Source organism: Scophthalmus maximus, chromosome 21, assembly GCF_022379125.1.
Source record: "Scophthalmus maximus strain ysfricsl-2021 chromosome 21, ASM2237912v1, whole genome shotgun sequence".
NCBI classification, from domain to species: Eukaryota; Metazoa; Chordata; class Actinopteri; order Pleuronectiformes; family Scophthalmidae; genus Scophthalmus; species Scophthalmus maximus.
This window is the reverse complement of record NC_061535.1, coordinates 11,604,273-11,620,000: the sequence shown is the minus strand read 5'-3', so window position 1 is coordinate 11,620,000 and position 15,728 is coordinate 11,604,273. Positions and strand designations below refer to the sequence as shown.

At 43.4% G+C, this 15,728-nt stretch overlaps 1 protein-coding gene across 2 annotated transcripts in view; it reads right to left on the bottom strand.

Moving 5' to 3' along the window:
* snx7 (sorting nexin 7) overlaps positions 1-15,498 on the bottom strand; it is a 20,533-nt gene extending 5,035 nt beyond the window's left edge. Inside the window, exons 1-8 of one of the 2 annotated variants that reach the window (XM_035618739.2) lie at positions 15,331-15,498; positions 9,738-9,917; positions 9,462-9,572; positions 8,920-9,078; positions 7,763-7,961; positions 6,987-7,186; positions 5,819-5,905; positions 2,474-2,626 (exon numbers count right to left, since the gene is read on the bottom strand). In XM_035618739.2, the coding sequence (XP_035474632.1) occupies positions 2,474-2,626; positions 5,819-5,905; positions 6,987-7,186; positions 7,763-7,961; positions 8,920-9,078; positions 9,462-9,572; positions 9,738-9,917; positions 15,331-15,414 (1,173 nt within the window). In that variant the 5' untranslated portion in view covers positions 15,415-15,498. Of the gene's footprint in view, positions 1-2,473; positions 2,627-5,818; positions 5,906-6,986; positions 7,187-7,762; positions 7,962-8,919; positions 9,079-9,461; positions 9,573-9,737; positions 9,921-15,330 lie in introns of both variants that reach the window. The other variant, XM_035618738.2, reaches the window with a different exon arrangement.
* Positions 15,499-15,728: the final 230 nt, after the last annotated feature.

The window sequence follows — 15,728 nt, the reverse complement described above, 5'->3', positions numbered from 1 at the left end:
GATAGTTGAGGGCGTGGTAACACATGGGCGGACGAGGAGGAGACGAAATATTTAGTTCGCAATTTTTCCCTAGGATTGCTTGCAAGCCTCCGCCTCTGACGACATAATGTTTGAAGGAGGCGGACGTCAAGGTTTGGACGTTGGTTCGGACTTTCAGTTGTGAAAACGCCCTAAAGACCCAATTAGGAAATGATGAACAATCATTTAAAGTCCAGGTCGACTGTACAACCCGCTTACCTCAGCCCAGGAATCCCAAAGCCTGACGGACATTTGAACAACGTTTACATACAACTTCTGGATTGACAACACGGATAATTGTAAAGAAACAGCTCCAGGCACCGACGTTGTCGTCGGCGTCGAACGCCTATACTTATAACAATATAACGATATTTCAAAAAGGGAAATTCAAATTCAAAAGAGGGAATTACAGGAGTATACAGACGGCAGCCTCATTTCACTTTATCATCGTGAGTCCGTGGTTGCGTCCATGAATCATGGCAGAAATCACTGTTTTAAAACTCCGTTCCGAACAAATAGTTTCAGTGGCAATATTGAAAATGCCTTCATATTCAGTTGCTGTCTGCCCTTTGGCTGTTTATATACACACTTTTTATATACTCATTTTAACACACACACACACACACACACACACACACACACACACACACACACACACACACACACACACACACACACACACACACACACACACACACACACACACACACACACACACACACACACACACACACACACACACACACACACACACACACACACACACACGCTGTATTGCGTTTCTTTGCCAGGAGCCACTGTGCTGGGTGATGAGTGTTTTTGTCAGAGCTGCTGCAGGGAGAGACACTGGAGAGAAAACCCCAATATGACAAGGACACACACACACACACACACACACACACACACACACACACACACACACACACACACACACACACACACACACACACACACACACACACACACACACACACACACACACACACACACACACACACACACACACACACACACACACACACACACTCGTCCACCCAAACACCCTTTACTTCAGGCGCATTAGCAGGAAACAAGAAAGGTTCCCTTGAACAAGAGTTCTGCTTTTTAGCAACAACCCCCCCGATTAGTTTACACACTGACGTAGAATCCCACGGAATCATCCGCATTTGGACTAATGTATTCATCTAGGCTTTGATGAAACATCTAAATGTTATGAGACATGGTCAAAAGAACATGGATAATCTGCAGCCTCCACTCTTCTGGTTTCATGCTTTTCACAAGACGTTCAAAGATTCCTACAATGTTTTCATTTCAAATACAAATGTACATATACGTTGTATACCTAACATCAATGTCCAAATTTCAGTTTATACTCATTTTATTGGTCCGGCACGTGTGCAGGGTTTGCTCATCTGAAATTCTCTTCCTTGGATCATATGTCTGACACAATGTGACCTACATTATGTAATTTTTCTGATGCAAAAAATTCGAAATATCCACGCGGATCTAAATATTTCGATGTTTGCTCATTTTCCTGGTCTTGATGGGACCTTTTTACACTTTTGTTTTAGAACAAGCTATTAAGTAGTTAATCAAGAAGATAACTGCCTGATTTATGGACAACCGAGATGTTTAGCTGCGGCGGTCTGCCGAGGAACACTTGAGTCCCGCTCAGTGAAGTGGCAGACGTATCAAAGCCTCTGATCCGTGCGACGCAACACGCGGGGAAAAAGGCGAAACGGAAGCGTATTTCCGTGCTAACCTGACGCCTATAGAACTCCACGGTGACTAACAAAACCCCCATAATGGAGCGAACCGCAGCCGTCACCACAACGACCCCATTGTCTCATTCTGCTTCCGCTGTAATGCGCTCCGCTTCTCGCTCGCCCCATTGTTCTCTCTTTCTCTCTCTCTCTCAACATCTAACTCCCTCCTGCCGTCTCCGCTGAGCTGCCGCTCCTTAATCTGGAGAGAGGATTGTCCCTTCTGCACTTGCAGGTTTTCTTTCCCTTCTCCACTTCTTCTCTGTTTCACTCTCCTCCCTCCTCTAACGATGTCCCTATCCTCGAGGCAGTCGGCGTCCGGACACATTTTGCTGGACTCTTTGCTGGGTGAAAAGGCGTCTGTAAGACGACCCAGTGACCAAACCCAAACAAGGAGAGGATTAGAATAAAACCAATCGCATGTAGTTGAGAGAAATAGTTGTCATTTTTAAGTTTGAGGCCTTTAAAAACTGCCAATGGCGTTAACAGTCGGAAGAAGTTCCCTTTCACGCTCTATCAGCTGCTCGGGTTGTGTTTACTTCTTTCTTTTTTCCCCCGACGAGCAACAATACATGAAGTTGAGCCAGCGGTGACCAAAACCCATCTGCGGAGTGTTCCCTCTACAATTAGAAATTAAAACCTAATTTATGCTAAACAACAGAACCCTGTTGGTCCGGAAAACTTGAGCTCACCTTCTCGTAGTAGTCCACGTTCTTCTCAGCGGAGGAAACGAAGGCCGATTTCAGGTCGGTCCTCATGCCGGCCTTCCAGCGGAACCAGTCTCCCTTCAGGGCTTCGTTAGACCCCTCCATCCGGTCCGAGAGACCGTCCACCTCCTCCTGCAGCTGCCGGTCAAACACACAGAACGACGACTGAGCACTTCCACAGAACACACACGTTAAAAATCTGCTCCCCGAGTTAACTGCTCCTTCATCCGAAATCTGTCCCCAAAGATTAGTCTGTGACAGACGCACACACACAAACTCTCAGTGGCCTACTTGTTACTGCAGTGGTATCGACCCAGACACCATGTCAAGGCGAAATAGCACAATGCATCTGTGTGTGTGTGTGTGTGTGTGTGTGTGTGTGTGTGTGTGTGTGTGTGTGTGTGTGTGTGTGTGTGTGTGTATATGTGTGTGTGTGTTTGTGTGTGTGTGTGTCACCCTTATTTTCCCTTCCTGGGAATTGAATTTGTACAGTAATAGACAAAATGTCCAAGTCATGCATTCAAAAATGCAAAAAGCAGGATTGGTATTCTTGTGCTATGAAACAAACTCAACTTCATTGTCGAGAAACTTTAGATAATATGGTCTGAATATGGAATACGTTCTTTGATTGACACTGTATGCGGCTAAATCATAGGGCTAAATTAAACAACACTGCCCCCTCCTGGCTGCGATGTGTCATAGAAACACATTCATTTTTGTCTCTGGAAAGGTTGACTCATATAAACCTCAGGAATTCTTCTCCAACTAAAAATAAATGTGAAAAGAAAAGAGGGGTTTTAATTCTGTGCCGTTTAAATGTTCCGATTCTCATCATGTACTGGTGAGTGCAGTTCTGAATTTCTGCTCATACCGGACTGACATTTATCTTTTCCACCCTGTATTCCAGATCAGACGGCACACGGAACTGACGAGACGCTGAAAACAGAGAGATATTACACGTCTGGTGTTTCCGACAGCTCAGTCGTGGTATGTGCCTTCCAGTTGTGACTGAACAGATTCTGATCAGCGTCCGGCTGCCGTGTCTCACTACTCTCTGTGCTGACCCTCCTCAAACGCACCTCCGTTCAGCTATTTGTTGTTGTCACATCAGAAAACACAAGATATGTATCACAAGAAAATAGACTAAAGGCCTGGTAGAAGCCTCTATAATGTTTGGTTTTTTTACCTTTGTAACCAGGGTGACTCCGTTGATAAGCTCCCCGAACTCATGCTGCGTTTAGGTGCTGGTGGAGAACTGGGGCATCTGGGCTCTCGGTGAATTTGTGTGTAATTTCAAAGCGGGAAAGTCATTTTTCTAAATAGGCAGTAGAGCTCGTCACATACAGTATAAAATAAATGTAAATATAAATGTATGGTAAATAAATGATATCTTTGAGCACAGTTAAACCAGTTTAACCTCAGTACGTTAACAACAAATGGCCTCACAAGCAAAGAGATGTAACGACAAATAAGGGGTCACAAAGATTAACATCAAGCCCTGTCACTAAGAAAATACTGTTTTATTTTTTAAATTTTGTAATGAGTAACACAGGTGACCTTCCTGTATTGAAGGCGTGTTTCCTGAGGTCTGCGCTGCCTGCGGCCACATGGTTTCTTTGACAAAACTCCCCGTTGGATACGGTAACGAAAGGCATCTACTCGACTTTTCCCTCCTCATTAGCAAAGATCTGTTCCAAGGCCACAGACCACTGATATGCATTAAGAAGCTGGGGGACTGAATTCAAGGCGGTCAACGCGCACACAGACACACACACACGTGCACACAGAACTAATTAAAGCGAGAACAGAATACAAGTCTGTGGGGGAATATCTCAGTCGTCCCCCTTAATTAAAATTTCACGGAAGGGTTTCGATATCAACTGGGTGAGGGGACACACACACCTGCACATCATCGGTACACAACACTCCATCGACTGCACGACAACCAAAGCTAGATGCAGTGGCAAAGAAAACTTTACTTAGATGGACAACCCCCTCCCACCTCAAATCCAACAATAATTATTTTCTGATTATCGATAGGTCATCGGGGATCGACGCTTTTAATCACCATTTCATCTCCTCTGGTCTTTTATTAAATATGTCTGCAGATCCGACCGTGGACAGCTATAAGTCTGTCCAGTAGAGGGCGTCGACGATGCCTCGGCTTCACATCTCACTGCAAATGTTTTTATGTTTAAATCTCGCAAAAACTGTGTGTAGATAACCTGGGACACGGATCTTCTTCCTCTTCATTTTGAATTTCCTCTATGGGGGGTCGATAAAGGTTCACCTTATCCGCCTGTGTGCCTGTGTGTGTGTGTGTGTGTGTGTGTGTGTGTGTGTGTGTGTGTGTACACAAATTAACAGTGCATGGATGTATTTTCACCAGACTTTGTGGGAATATTGCTTGGGAGGACATCAAAGATTGTAAAAATATCGATCAACGGTCAACACATTTACAAGATATCTCCACAAATAACAGAGAGACAAACTAAAGTTAGAACCAGAAAATGACATCATGCACGGTTCAAAAATTAATTTTTCAATGTATCGCCACATTCGATTAAACAATCATTCTTCATTATATGGTTTATGATAAAATGGCATTAAGAAATGTCATCATTGCAATATAAAAAAGTGAGCAGTGCCTGATTGGGGTACATCCGAAAGAGATCTTAATCTCAGTGACACTCCCTCATTAAATAATGATTAATTTAATGAAAAACACACACACACACACACACACACACACACACACACACACACACACACACACACACACACACACACACACACACACACACACACACACACACACACACACACACACACACACACACACACACACACACACACACACACTATTCACAAAGATGCGAACACCTTGAGAGTTTAAAAATAGCTCTGTCCTTTGCTGGTCGTATTTTTCCCCTTCCCAATCTTTGTCTCCTGACATTTGGAAGTGAGTCATCTTCTGAAGGGGATTTGGGATTTTTCATTACTCCACGATTAGCTGCCGGGCTTTACAGTGTAAAATAATATTGACAGCTTGTATTCCCACTGAGCTGAGGACTGACTTCCAGTCGACAAGCCTGGATATTTAGATAATCCACCCAGGAAGCCCCCCGACCCACCACCCCTCCCCAATATGAGCTGCGGCTGGCCCTGTGGGAGAGACCCCCACTCCACACTTCCCTTTATTACATCTAATCTCTGGGAAAATGACTGGAGGACACACAAACACCTCGGCTGGCTCGGAGGGACGGACGAGGGAGAGAGTGTGGGCTTCTGATTTTCTGTGCGAGTGAGGGGTGTAGAGTCATCACTTACCGCCTCTTGTTCGCTTTTTCTGGACGCCAGAGCCTCGTTCTTGGCTTCAAACTCGGCCTGGATGTGGTCTCTGCGTCTCATCACGGCCTGGACGAGGACGAGTAAAAGTGATAACTTTGAATTAAACTTGTTCAAATGTGAAGTCCGAGATTGTTGAATCGCATTGACTTGAAAATGTGTTTTTTATTTCCGAACAAGTAAAGAAGAAAAAACAACAAAAGAAAGTAATGAAACGAGCGGACAGACAATAGAAAAGTAGCATCACAAACAATGAATTGCTTTTCAAAAGAAACTGTGCAACAATCGCTTTACATGTTCGAAAAGGGGCGAGAAGAAGAAGTACTTGAACCCCCCAAGCTCATATGGGGGGGGTTGTTAATTCTTTTTTTACACAAACAGCCGTTGAAATCCTCCTAACATCTCTTTCATCACTGATGGATAGGAACTGTTGTCGTTCAGGATTCTTAAAAATCAATTTTAAGGAAATTTCCAGGAGATTTTCGACGACATCAACCACAGCGTGACTACATTGTTTGGACCATAGACTGTGTATGAAGATAGATGACACTCACATTCACTCCCATTGTACAAAAATGAAGCTTACACATCCCAGATACAGGTGTACGCCATTTGGAGTCTGTGCAGGAGTGATCCTAATGAGGTTTTACACTAAATTCATTCATGTCGGGACGAACTGTAATCACTTGAGCTTCCTGTTCACGTTTTTGTCCAACACCACCATCAGGTCACTATTTGACCGTGTTCCATATTTTAGTTCATGACCAACAACCTGAAATAGCGAATAACGAATAACAAACGAATCTCACTCCAGCGTCTGTTCTACTTTTTGTGTAATTACTAAACATTAGCATTTTAACACAGCCGCCGTGAGAATGACAGGATGCTGATGTCTTGTCGGACTAGGAGGAGAGTTGATGACTCTGTAATGAACCAAACGTGACAGGGACGTGTCTATTCATCACCCTAATGGCAGCTCGCCGTTCACTCACCCGGTGAATAACACTTGTCAACAGAAGGGGGATGGATGAGGAACAGGTGAGACGGCGTGACAACTCTTATTCATGCAGACTCTCTGTTCTGTGCCCGCCTTTTGATAAATGATGCCATTAGCCCTCCTCTCTCTCTCTCTCTCTCTCTCCGCGCTCACCTTCAGCGTCTCGGCACAGAGGATGTACTCGTGCAGCGTGGGGACCAGCACCTCGGACAGATGGTGGGCGTGCTCCTCCGTTTCCTTGCCGCAGCGCTCCACACAGCTGGCCACGGCCTTCAGGGGCTCGGCCAGGTTGCCCTCTGACTCCGCCCACTGGCCGTACATGGGGCCGTACTGCTTCAGCTCGTCCAGATACTCTGGAAGCGCAGGAGGGGGGGGGGACGTTTCAAGCAAAAGCCCAGCTGGATGTATATGCGATACACGGGTACTGACGATAATGGCAACATTTAAAAAGCGAATTATTAATATAATGTTAATGATACACATTTGATAATATTATGCATGTGAATCTAGTGCCTCTAAAATCATTTCCATTTCTTTGCGGAGCAATATACAGAAAAGCGTCCAGTTCAAGCTTTTCTTTCTAAACAACATTGTAAACATTGTTTAGCTCTTTAAAATGTCAATTTTTGGGGCATTAAAAATATTACTCAAAATATTCTTCTAGTTCATGATCTGACTTCTTTTTAATAACATGGTTATAACTTAGTCAAACAGTGCCATGAACCTGGGACTGAAATATAATACATGAAACCCCTAAAAACGGGATTTAATTCGACATTTCCTACATTTTACTTATGAGCAAACTTCCCCATAATGGGACTGATAGAGGAACATCTCATCTTAGTTCTTATAAATGGAATGCAAAACAGTATTTATGGCCATAACTTCCCTATATCACCTCCTCGCCAGTGTGTCATGTGCTGCGGTACCTCTCTCTTCCTTGATAATCCTCTGGGTGACTTTGTCCACGGTGCAGATCTTGTTGCTGAAGTCGTCCACGTACTCCTGCATCGCGGCGAACTCCTCCGGCCGGCTCTTCAGGCCCCGCACCGTGTTGGCCACCGCCCTCACCGTCTCGCCCATCCGGCTCAGGAAGCCCGGGCCCTGTTTCCGGTGGGACGTCAGCTCCTGCGGGGGGGGGGGGGGGGGACATGTAGCACGCCGGGGGGGCTTTAATGCAACTGTGTACAGATGGTGAACCAGTTCCAACTTTAACTTCCTTTTCCGCTACAAGAAATAAGTTGCCTGATTGGGATACAAAGTTGATGTCAGATGGTAGTGATGATGATGATGATGATGATGATGATGAAGATGATGATGCTAATCGCCACTGGTTTTCCGGGTTTTTTTTTACTTTTTGCAAGAGTGGGCTTTTGTAGCTCAGAGCATTAAGCTGCTTAACACAGACATTTACTTCCTTTCGTTTACTTTTCACGTCCTGAATCCTCTCGCCAAATACCTGACGGCGTTTTTGCACACTCAACCAGCAAGTTCAGGTGTCATGAGCAGGTGTTTGCTCTTGTAAAGCGGAAAAAGAAATGCAGTGTTATCCCTACATATGGAATCGAGACCGAGACGACTCATTTCTTTTTTTTGACCAATGGATTGATCCCCTGGCTGATATAATCCTCATTGCACAAATAAAAATAATGAATTGTCAATTTCTCTTGGAACGCACGACTTCCCGGATCTACTTTTTTTTTTACAGTCGCCGTCGAACTTGTCAGCAAAAATATGTAAAGGCTAGTGTGTTTTTCTTTCATTCACCCTAACCACAGCGTTCCCTACGTAATACTCATTGTTTGAACCTAAATCTGTTTACAAATTCTCACTATGGGGTCAAAAAGCATGTTCCCATAATGTTAATCATGAAATTCTAAGGGGAAGAAATGTTTTAAGGTTCGGGTAAAGTTAGGTTTAGATTAAGATTAGCAAGTAGCAGGTTTGAGTCTTCAGGAAAGTGAATGAGACTCAATTTAATTTCCCCTGAAGTCATGGAGACAAGGCAAACAATGAGTGCAATGAGGTGTGTGTGTGTGTGTGTGTGTGTGTGTGTGTGTGTGTGTGTGTGTGTGTGTGCGCGGACCTCTGCAGTGAGGAAGACTTTGAAGTGCTGGTTGTAGGACAGGATGGGATGCTCAGAGATCTTGTTGAGGAAACGGTGCAGCGCTTTCCTCCTGGTGTGGATGAAGTCGTCGTTGAAGCGCTCCACCATGCCTTTCATCACAAACTTCTCTGGCAGCGGCTGAGGAGAGACCTAAACTTAGTACTCAGTTGTAGAGTAAAACGGTGTAAGTGACTCTTCCCTCTTCCCCTTTCTCCATTGTTTTTGTGTGTGAATCCAATCAACCTCAGTCATTCAAAATGTCTTGATTTTTTAAAAATCTTTTTATATTTTATTTCTTTCAAACTAGTTTTTTAACATAACTTTAACCCCACGCTACAATTCACAACTATTCCACGTGACAAAGAAAACTCCCTTGGAATCCTTGAATCCTAATCTTTATTTCTTCTTTTAACATGGGAAGTTGGAAATTAGCTGACAGTTTTATCAAGTGTGTGTGAATGAGCTCCCGTGGACTCACCCACAGATGTGCTGAGCGGACGGTGCGGTGGACTGATACGTACGTGGACGATGAGCGTCGGATGGGTTTCTTCCAGTCGGCTTCTGAGCCACAGGAAGTCCTGGTAGCGCCGGTGTACCTCATACTCACTGGAGTCAAACTCGCTCCGCGTGGTCTGGAGAGAAGTACAGACTCTGTCTGACTGAATATTTTGAATTCGAACTGTACTGCACAGTTCACATCTGGACTCCCCCCCCCCCCCCCCATGTTCGGATAATTTATTCCAAATTCTGCATAAAAAGAGACAGCCCTAATGCACAAACATGTCCGACCTCCTCACCTTGGTCAGGACCCTGTACATGATGAAGGTCTCGATGGCGGTGATATGGCTCTCGGGGTTGTCGACGGTGATGAAGAGGTCTTTGGCGTTGACATCCTGCGGCTCGTCCTCCTCCAGTCGGAACTGGTTGACCATGGAGCTGGGAGAGTTGGGCATGGGGTTTCCATCTGCCACGGGTGCCTTCTGGACCAAATGAAATGAAAACAATGATGTTTACAACAATCTCAAGTTCTGTCACATTTTCATGTGAACTGGAGACCGAATTCATCGGTTGGCCAATAACAATCAGCCGAAAAATGTATGTTGTCAAAAAGTTTAAAAAAAACAAGCCTATATTCTATTTCTTTTGTCATTTGAGTTTGATAAAGACATCTTAAGAATCATATTAATATATATGTATCATCATTTTTTCATAACTTTAATAACAGTATCGCATAAGCCTCCAAAAATCCATATGGGTTAGGCTCTGGTCTTCACCATGATGATGGCTACATCCAAAGTGTTTATTAATTGCACTAGAAATACATAGTTAATGGTTTAAATGTTGTGGCTGATAGATGAGATGAATATTCTAGATAGATTTTTTGTTTGACTGCTAACTCCAAGTGCCATCTGGACCCTGTGGGCGCAATTTAATTTTTTTTTTAATTTGCAAACCTATGCAGATGGTGCGTGGAGTAAGAATTTGAATGAGCCTTAAAAAAAAAAAGAGAAAAAGAAGGACTGTATTAATCGACGCCTGGTGAATATCACTCTGTCACACACAGAGTGTACTGTTAAATTCAATACAGTTGTCGTCCTCATGTCTGAACCCACAGCGATGGAGAGGCCAACGGGAGGATAAGCAAGTAGTAGAAATCAGGTCAAAGGTCAGGAGTGACAGCACTCACTTTACTGGATGACACGTTAACACATTTTACAAAGAGATACAAAAAACAACCTCTGCAGTTTCGGAAAAAACTAAATGTCAGAGGATTTTTTGAACCTGAAACTCCCTGGCCTTGGCTTACTTTCTGTGGAGAACATATTTTAAAAAACTGAGTACAAATGCTCCCACGCATGTATGGCCTTCATACGATGTGTGGGTCAGTTTGACACGCACGCACGCACGCACGCACGCACGCACGCGCGCGCGCGCACGCACACACACACACACACACACACACACACACACACACACACACACACACACACACACACACACACACACACACACACACACACACACACACACACACACACACACACACACACACACACACACACACACACACACACACACACACACACACACAGAGAACATTTTGACAAAAACAAACATTTTGAGCATTTTCACTCCGCCAAAAATATGAGCCAAAGACTCGAGAAAAAAAACGTACAACTTCTATAAATGATATTACTTTGATAAATCAGAATCAATTCTTAACTTTTGTGATAAACAGCATGAGTAGTTAAATGTACAAGTTGAAAATAGTTCCTTCATTCATAGTCTTTCTGTGATCAGGAAGGGGCGAAGCAGAAAAGAATCCATTGTTAGAATCTAAATACATTTTTAAAAAATCGTTAAAATTGATAATAATCATAGGCAGCAGCCTCACTTGTAAGCACAGGCCTGTTTTTTTTCTTCCACAGTGGACTTCAATGTTGTCACATTCAAATGATCCAGTTAAAGCAAACAGCGGTGAAATGTGAGCGAGCGGCCCGCAGGCATGTTTCCTGTTACAACAGCTACAGAGCTGCTGAGGTCAGCAGCACAGAGCCCCGCAGCCCTGCATCGCTCCACGACCACAAACACACCATGACTTTTCTCTCTCGCCGATAGTTTGGCTGTATCATGTGACCGTACGCGTGCGGCCAGGACCTCTCACTCTGTCTCTTATTCAAAGAAGCACAAAACGGAAGTCTACCGCCAGCGTGTCATTGGAAGTGCAGAGACACATGATCCATGTTAAGTTAATTTGGTCCAAGTTATGTCCAAAGAAGAACTATAACTAACTTTTTTTGGTCTTTGTGATGAACTGGTTGTTATGGCAACGGGCTGAGGTGATTTCTACCTGTTTTTTTCTTTTTTTCAGATACCACAGATGTAGCAGATGTGACCTGAGCTGGTGGACGTGTAGTTGGTGGCTACGACTTCCTGCTGCAGTTATTTTATATATTTTAAACTGTTTAAGACTATCTGATCAAAAAGTATCTACAGCTACTAATATCCGTTCAGATTACTGTGTTTTAAAATAATAAACATTCAGGAAATAATGTTACCATATTGTTGTCGCTGAGATGAAAAGCATCGGCGGGGCGATGCATATGCTGCGAGCGCGTTGTATAAAGGCTTCTAAATATACACTATATCTGTACTTTATTTACCCCGGCACAGTTTCACAATGATACATACATTCTTTTACACAACATAAAAGGTCTCCAACTTACTTTTTGGCGCCATGCCTTTATCGCCTTAATTGCCTTCATTGTGGGAACTGTGTGCAGCGCTCTTTGCCCCGCTGTCGCTCGCTCGCTTCCCCTTTCGCTCTCCGAGCGTCAGTGTCCCGTTAAAACATCCACAAAGTTTTTTACCGTCCTCAGCAGGCAGGCAGGCAGGATTGGGCAAAAACTAGGTAGTAGCTCCCTCTCGCTTGTGCGCGTCGACACGAAAAGCGTACAATTCTCAGCAGCTGGCAGACCTTCGGCTTAACACCAGCCCTGCTCCGTGTGAGCGAACTGTGTGCGTGTGTCGTCTTTTTATATTCTCAAGAAATGCAAATATTGACGGAGTCCATTTTTTGGGTTATGTTTTTTTTTTTTTTTTTGTCTTGCCAGAAGCAAAGTGGAAGTTGTAGTTGACAAAACCGAATTGGGGAATGGTTGTGGGCGGACGGCTGTTTGTTCAAACTATCCTGTCAACATTTGTTTAAAGAAACACTAAACTCGAAAGCGATAGCAAAACGAGGCACCTGATGCCAGATGGTAGTGATGGTGGTGCTGATGATGCTGCTCCTTACCGTTGGCCATCTAGATTCAGGTCAGTCAGACTTGGCAAGAGTCGGTTTTAGGCGTAAGCTTCAGTGCACGTCCCCTCAGAATGATAAAAATCCTCAGGATGTACAATAAGTTTTCAGGAGGAACGTCAGCCGGTTCCACGTTAGAACAGCAAATATGTTCAGGTACTTTTGTTGACTTCTCATTTGTCTCACCAAACAACTGGAGGGGCTTTGCTCCCTCACCAGCAGCATATTCAGATGTCATAGCAGGAGTTTATTCTTGCAGAATAGACAAATGCATGGCGTATACACACAATACACAGTGTTGCTTTGTCCGTCAAAGAACATCGGCAAAGTCGCACTCCTTCACCAGTCCTTTTTAACGTTTTGACGTTTCAGCTCCTTAGTTAGAGTTACAAAAAGTAAGTATAATTTGTGCCATTTCTCTACTTTTCTTTTCTGGACAGTTGCCATGAAGCTTTTCTGCGATGACCCGGATCATTTGTGTTCACCCCGACCATGACCTGACATGTTAGTCTACCGTGTTCTACTACTACAACTTATTCTATTGTATCGCACTAAACATCAATTGATGTCACGAGATTCATTTTTTGTATTTGAGTTCCTTTTTGGTATTTAAACCCGTAGACAGCTCAGTGACCAGAGGTTTGCTCAGACTTGACCACTATCTTTCCTTAACCTCAAACAAACAGGGATAATTGACTCATACGATTATATTTTTGTGCTAAATTCACCATATAATCCTACTTCTGTTATAAATGCTGTGAGAAATGGTCAACAACAGAGATAACTGGTAAATAGACTTTCACATTCACACACATTCATAAGGAACACGCTGACGGCACAACCCAAAGACACTTGCCGGGGATCAAACCACCGACCTTCTGGTTAGTGGGCTACCCGCTCTAACTCGTGAGCCACAGCTCTGTTGACAATATTACGTTTTTGTTTTTGTTTTTTAATCACTAAGAAGGGGCTGCAAAATAATGACTGGGGCTGCAAATAACAATAACAATTTTCATAATCCGTTAAGCTGCTAATTAAATTATACAATTATACAATTAATTGTTTAGTACAACAAAAAATTCTGTAATGTGAAAAAGTACAGCAGCAAATCCTCTCATTTTTAGAAGTTGAGTTTTGGGGGATTAATAATTAAAATGATCAATGGTTTATCACAAGTGGCTGTAGATTAATCAGCTGCAGGCTAATCTTTGATTTAAGATTTACACACGACAGTTCCAAGTCAACATGCAGCAAAACAATGACGTAAACGTTGGAGGTAATAACTGTTTGTATGAGGAAAATGAATGTGCTGCAGAGCAGCTTTACAGATGTGGCGACAAACAAATCAGCCGTATTTACATCTCCGGACGGTTGCCATTGACGACACTTATTCACCTTTTCTCACGGCGGCAACGCAGCCTGACACTTTGTCGTACTTTGTCTATTGTTTGTTTTTTTCACTTCTGCAACTACATCTGTGATCCACCCGTGACCCTGAACCTGATCTTGGCGCCGTGTCGACTGTTGATTGTGCGACTGAAGTTTGCTTGCAGATTTGTTTTGAGACCTCCCTTTGTTCACGCGTTGACCTGAATTTTTTAGCTCAGCAAAAAAACACGCCGTTCACACTTATCCATCCAAACTTCTCTAAAGCCCCCGCACCGTGACAGATTATCACGTCAATGTGAATCTATTGATTCATCAGTGAAAACCTCGTTCCAATAGGATATGTGGCTTATGTTTATTAAGTCACAAACTGATTTAATATCTAACTTCTTTATGATTCATCTTTTCTCTGACCTGCTGATCTTTGAAGGGGGGGAAGTTAAAAATTAATAAAGAAGAGGTCACCTGTGAAGATTTATTACTGGTGTATGGGCATTACTGGCTATACCTTCAACTTTCCTATAGAAATGTCATAATGCGTGATTACATGCATTATGCATTGGCCTCTTATTAAAACAAAGACAGCATTTCAATTCAGCAAATACATGATCTACCAAACAACACAACCATTCCAAATGGAAATGAAGTTAAATCAAGTTCAAATCAATTTGCTTAAAACAAACCAAAGAGGGCGAAGAGTTAAACAACTCAAAAGCTGCTGACTAATGTTTTGCGGCCGAATTGAGGTGGAGACAATATAGATTGGCCTTAGCAAGTTTGAATACGTTTCTACACGAGCAAACGTGTGCAACTTCTCAATTGAACTCCAAATTGGCTAAAAGCCGAACGGAGTTTGGTGTTAGCCAATAAGAGAAGCAGGCAGGACACACGGGTCCTAAGGTCGAGCTCATCAGCTGATCCGGGACTTTGCGGTTTCCGTCCTCCTCTACGCGACTTGTCAGAACAATCTGCACAAAGTGAAGTCACTATGAAACTTTTTCTTCTACTCCTTTCCTTGAGTTGAAGCGTGTGTGTGTGTGTGTGTGTGTGTGTGTGTCCGTGACAGAGTCGAATCCACGTAGCAACAAAGCCAATGGAACGAACTGCAGCTGTGATTCGGGAGCTTTCCGGATTCTTTTTTCCGAGTTGAGTTAGGGGGATATTTTGTTTGTTTGTTTGTTTTGTTAGTTTGGTGGTTTTACCTTGCTGAAAACCTCCAGGTCTTCGTCCTCGTCCAGGTCCAACATGTGTCCCGAGTAGTCCACAGGGACCGTCTGTCCGCTCATCGCGCTCTCAAACTTTCTCAATGAAGTGGGCACATCGGAGGGACCTGACTGAGATCTGAACTGGCAACACACACACAACTTCAGAGCAGCGGAAACGCAGCGGGAGCGGCACTTCCTCTGACACATTTCAAAATAAAAGCCAGATTTTTTTTCAACAAGCTTTATTTGTGTTTTTCTTTAAATACCGTTTCATTTGTTGCATATACACTTCTTTTCACGGTGTCCCTAAAGTATTTTTTTTTATTTTTAACGGTACACATTTGCAATATAATAATAAAAAAGTTGAAAAAGGACATTATTATTGAACAGAACAA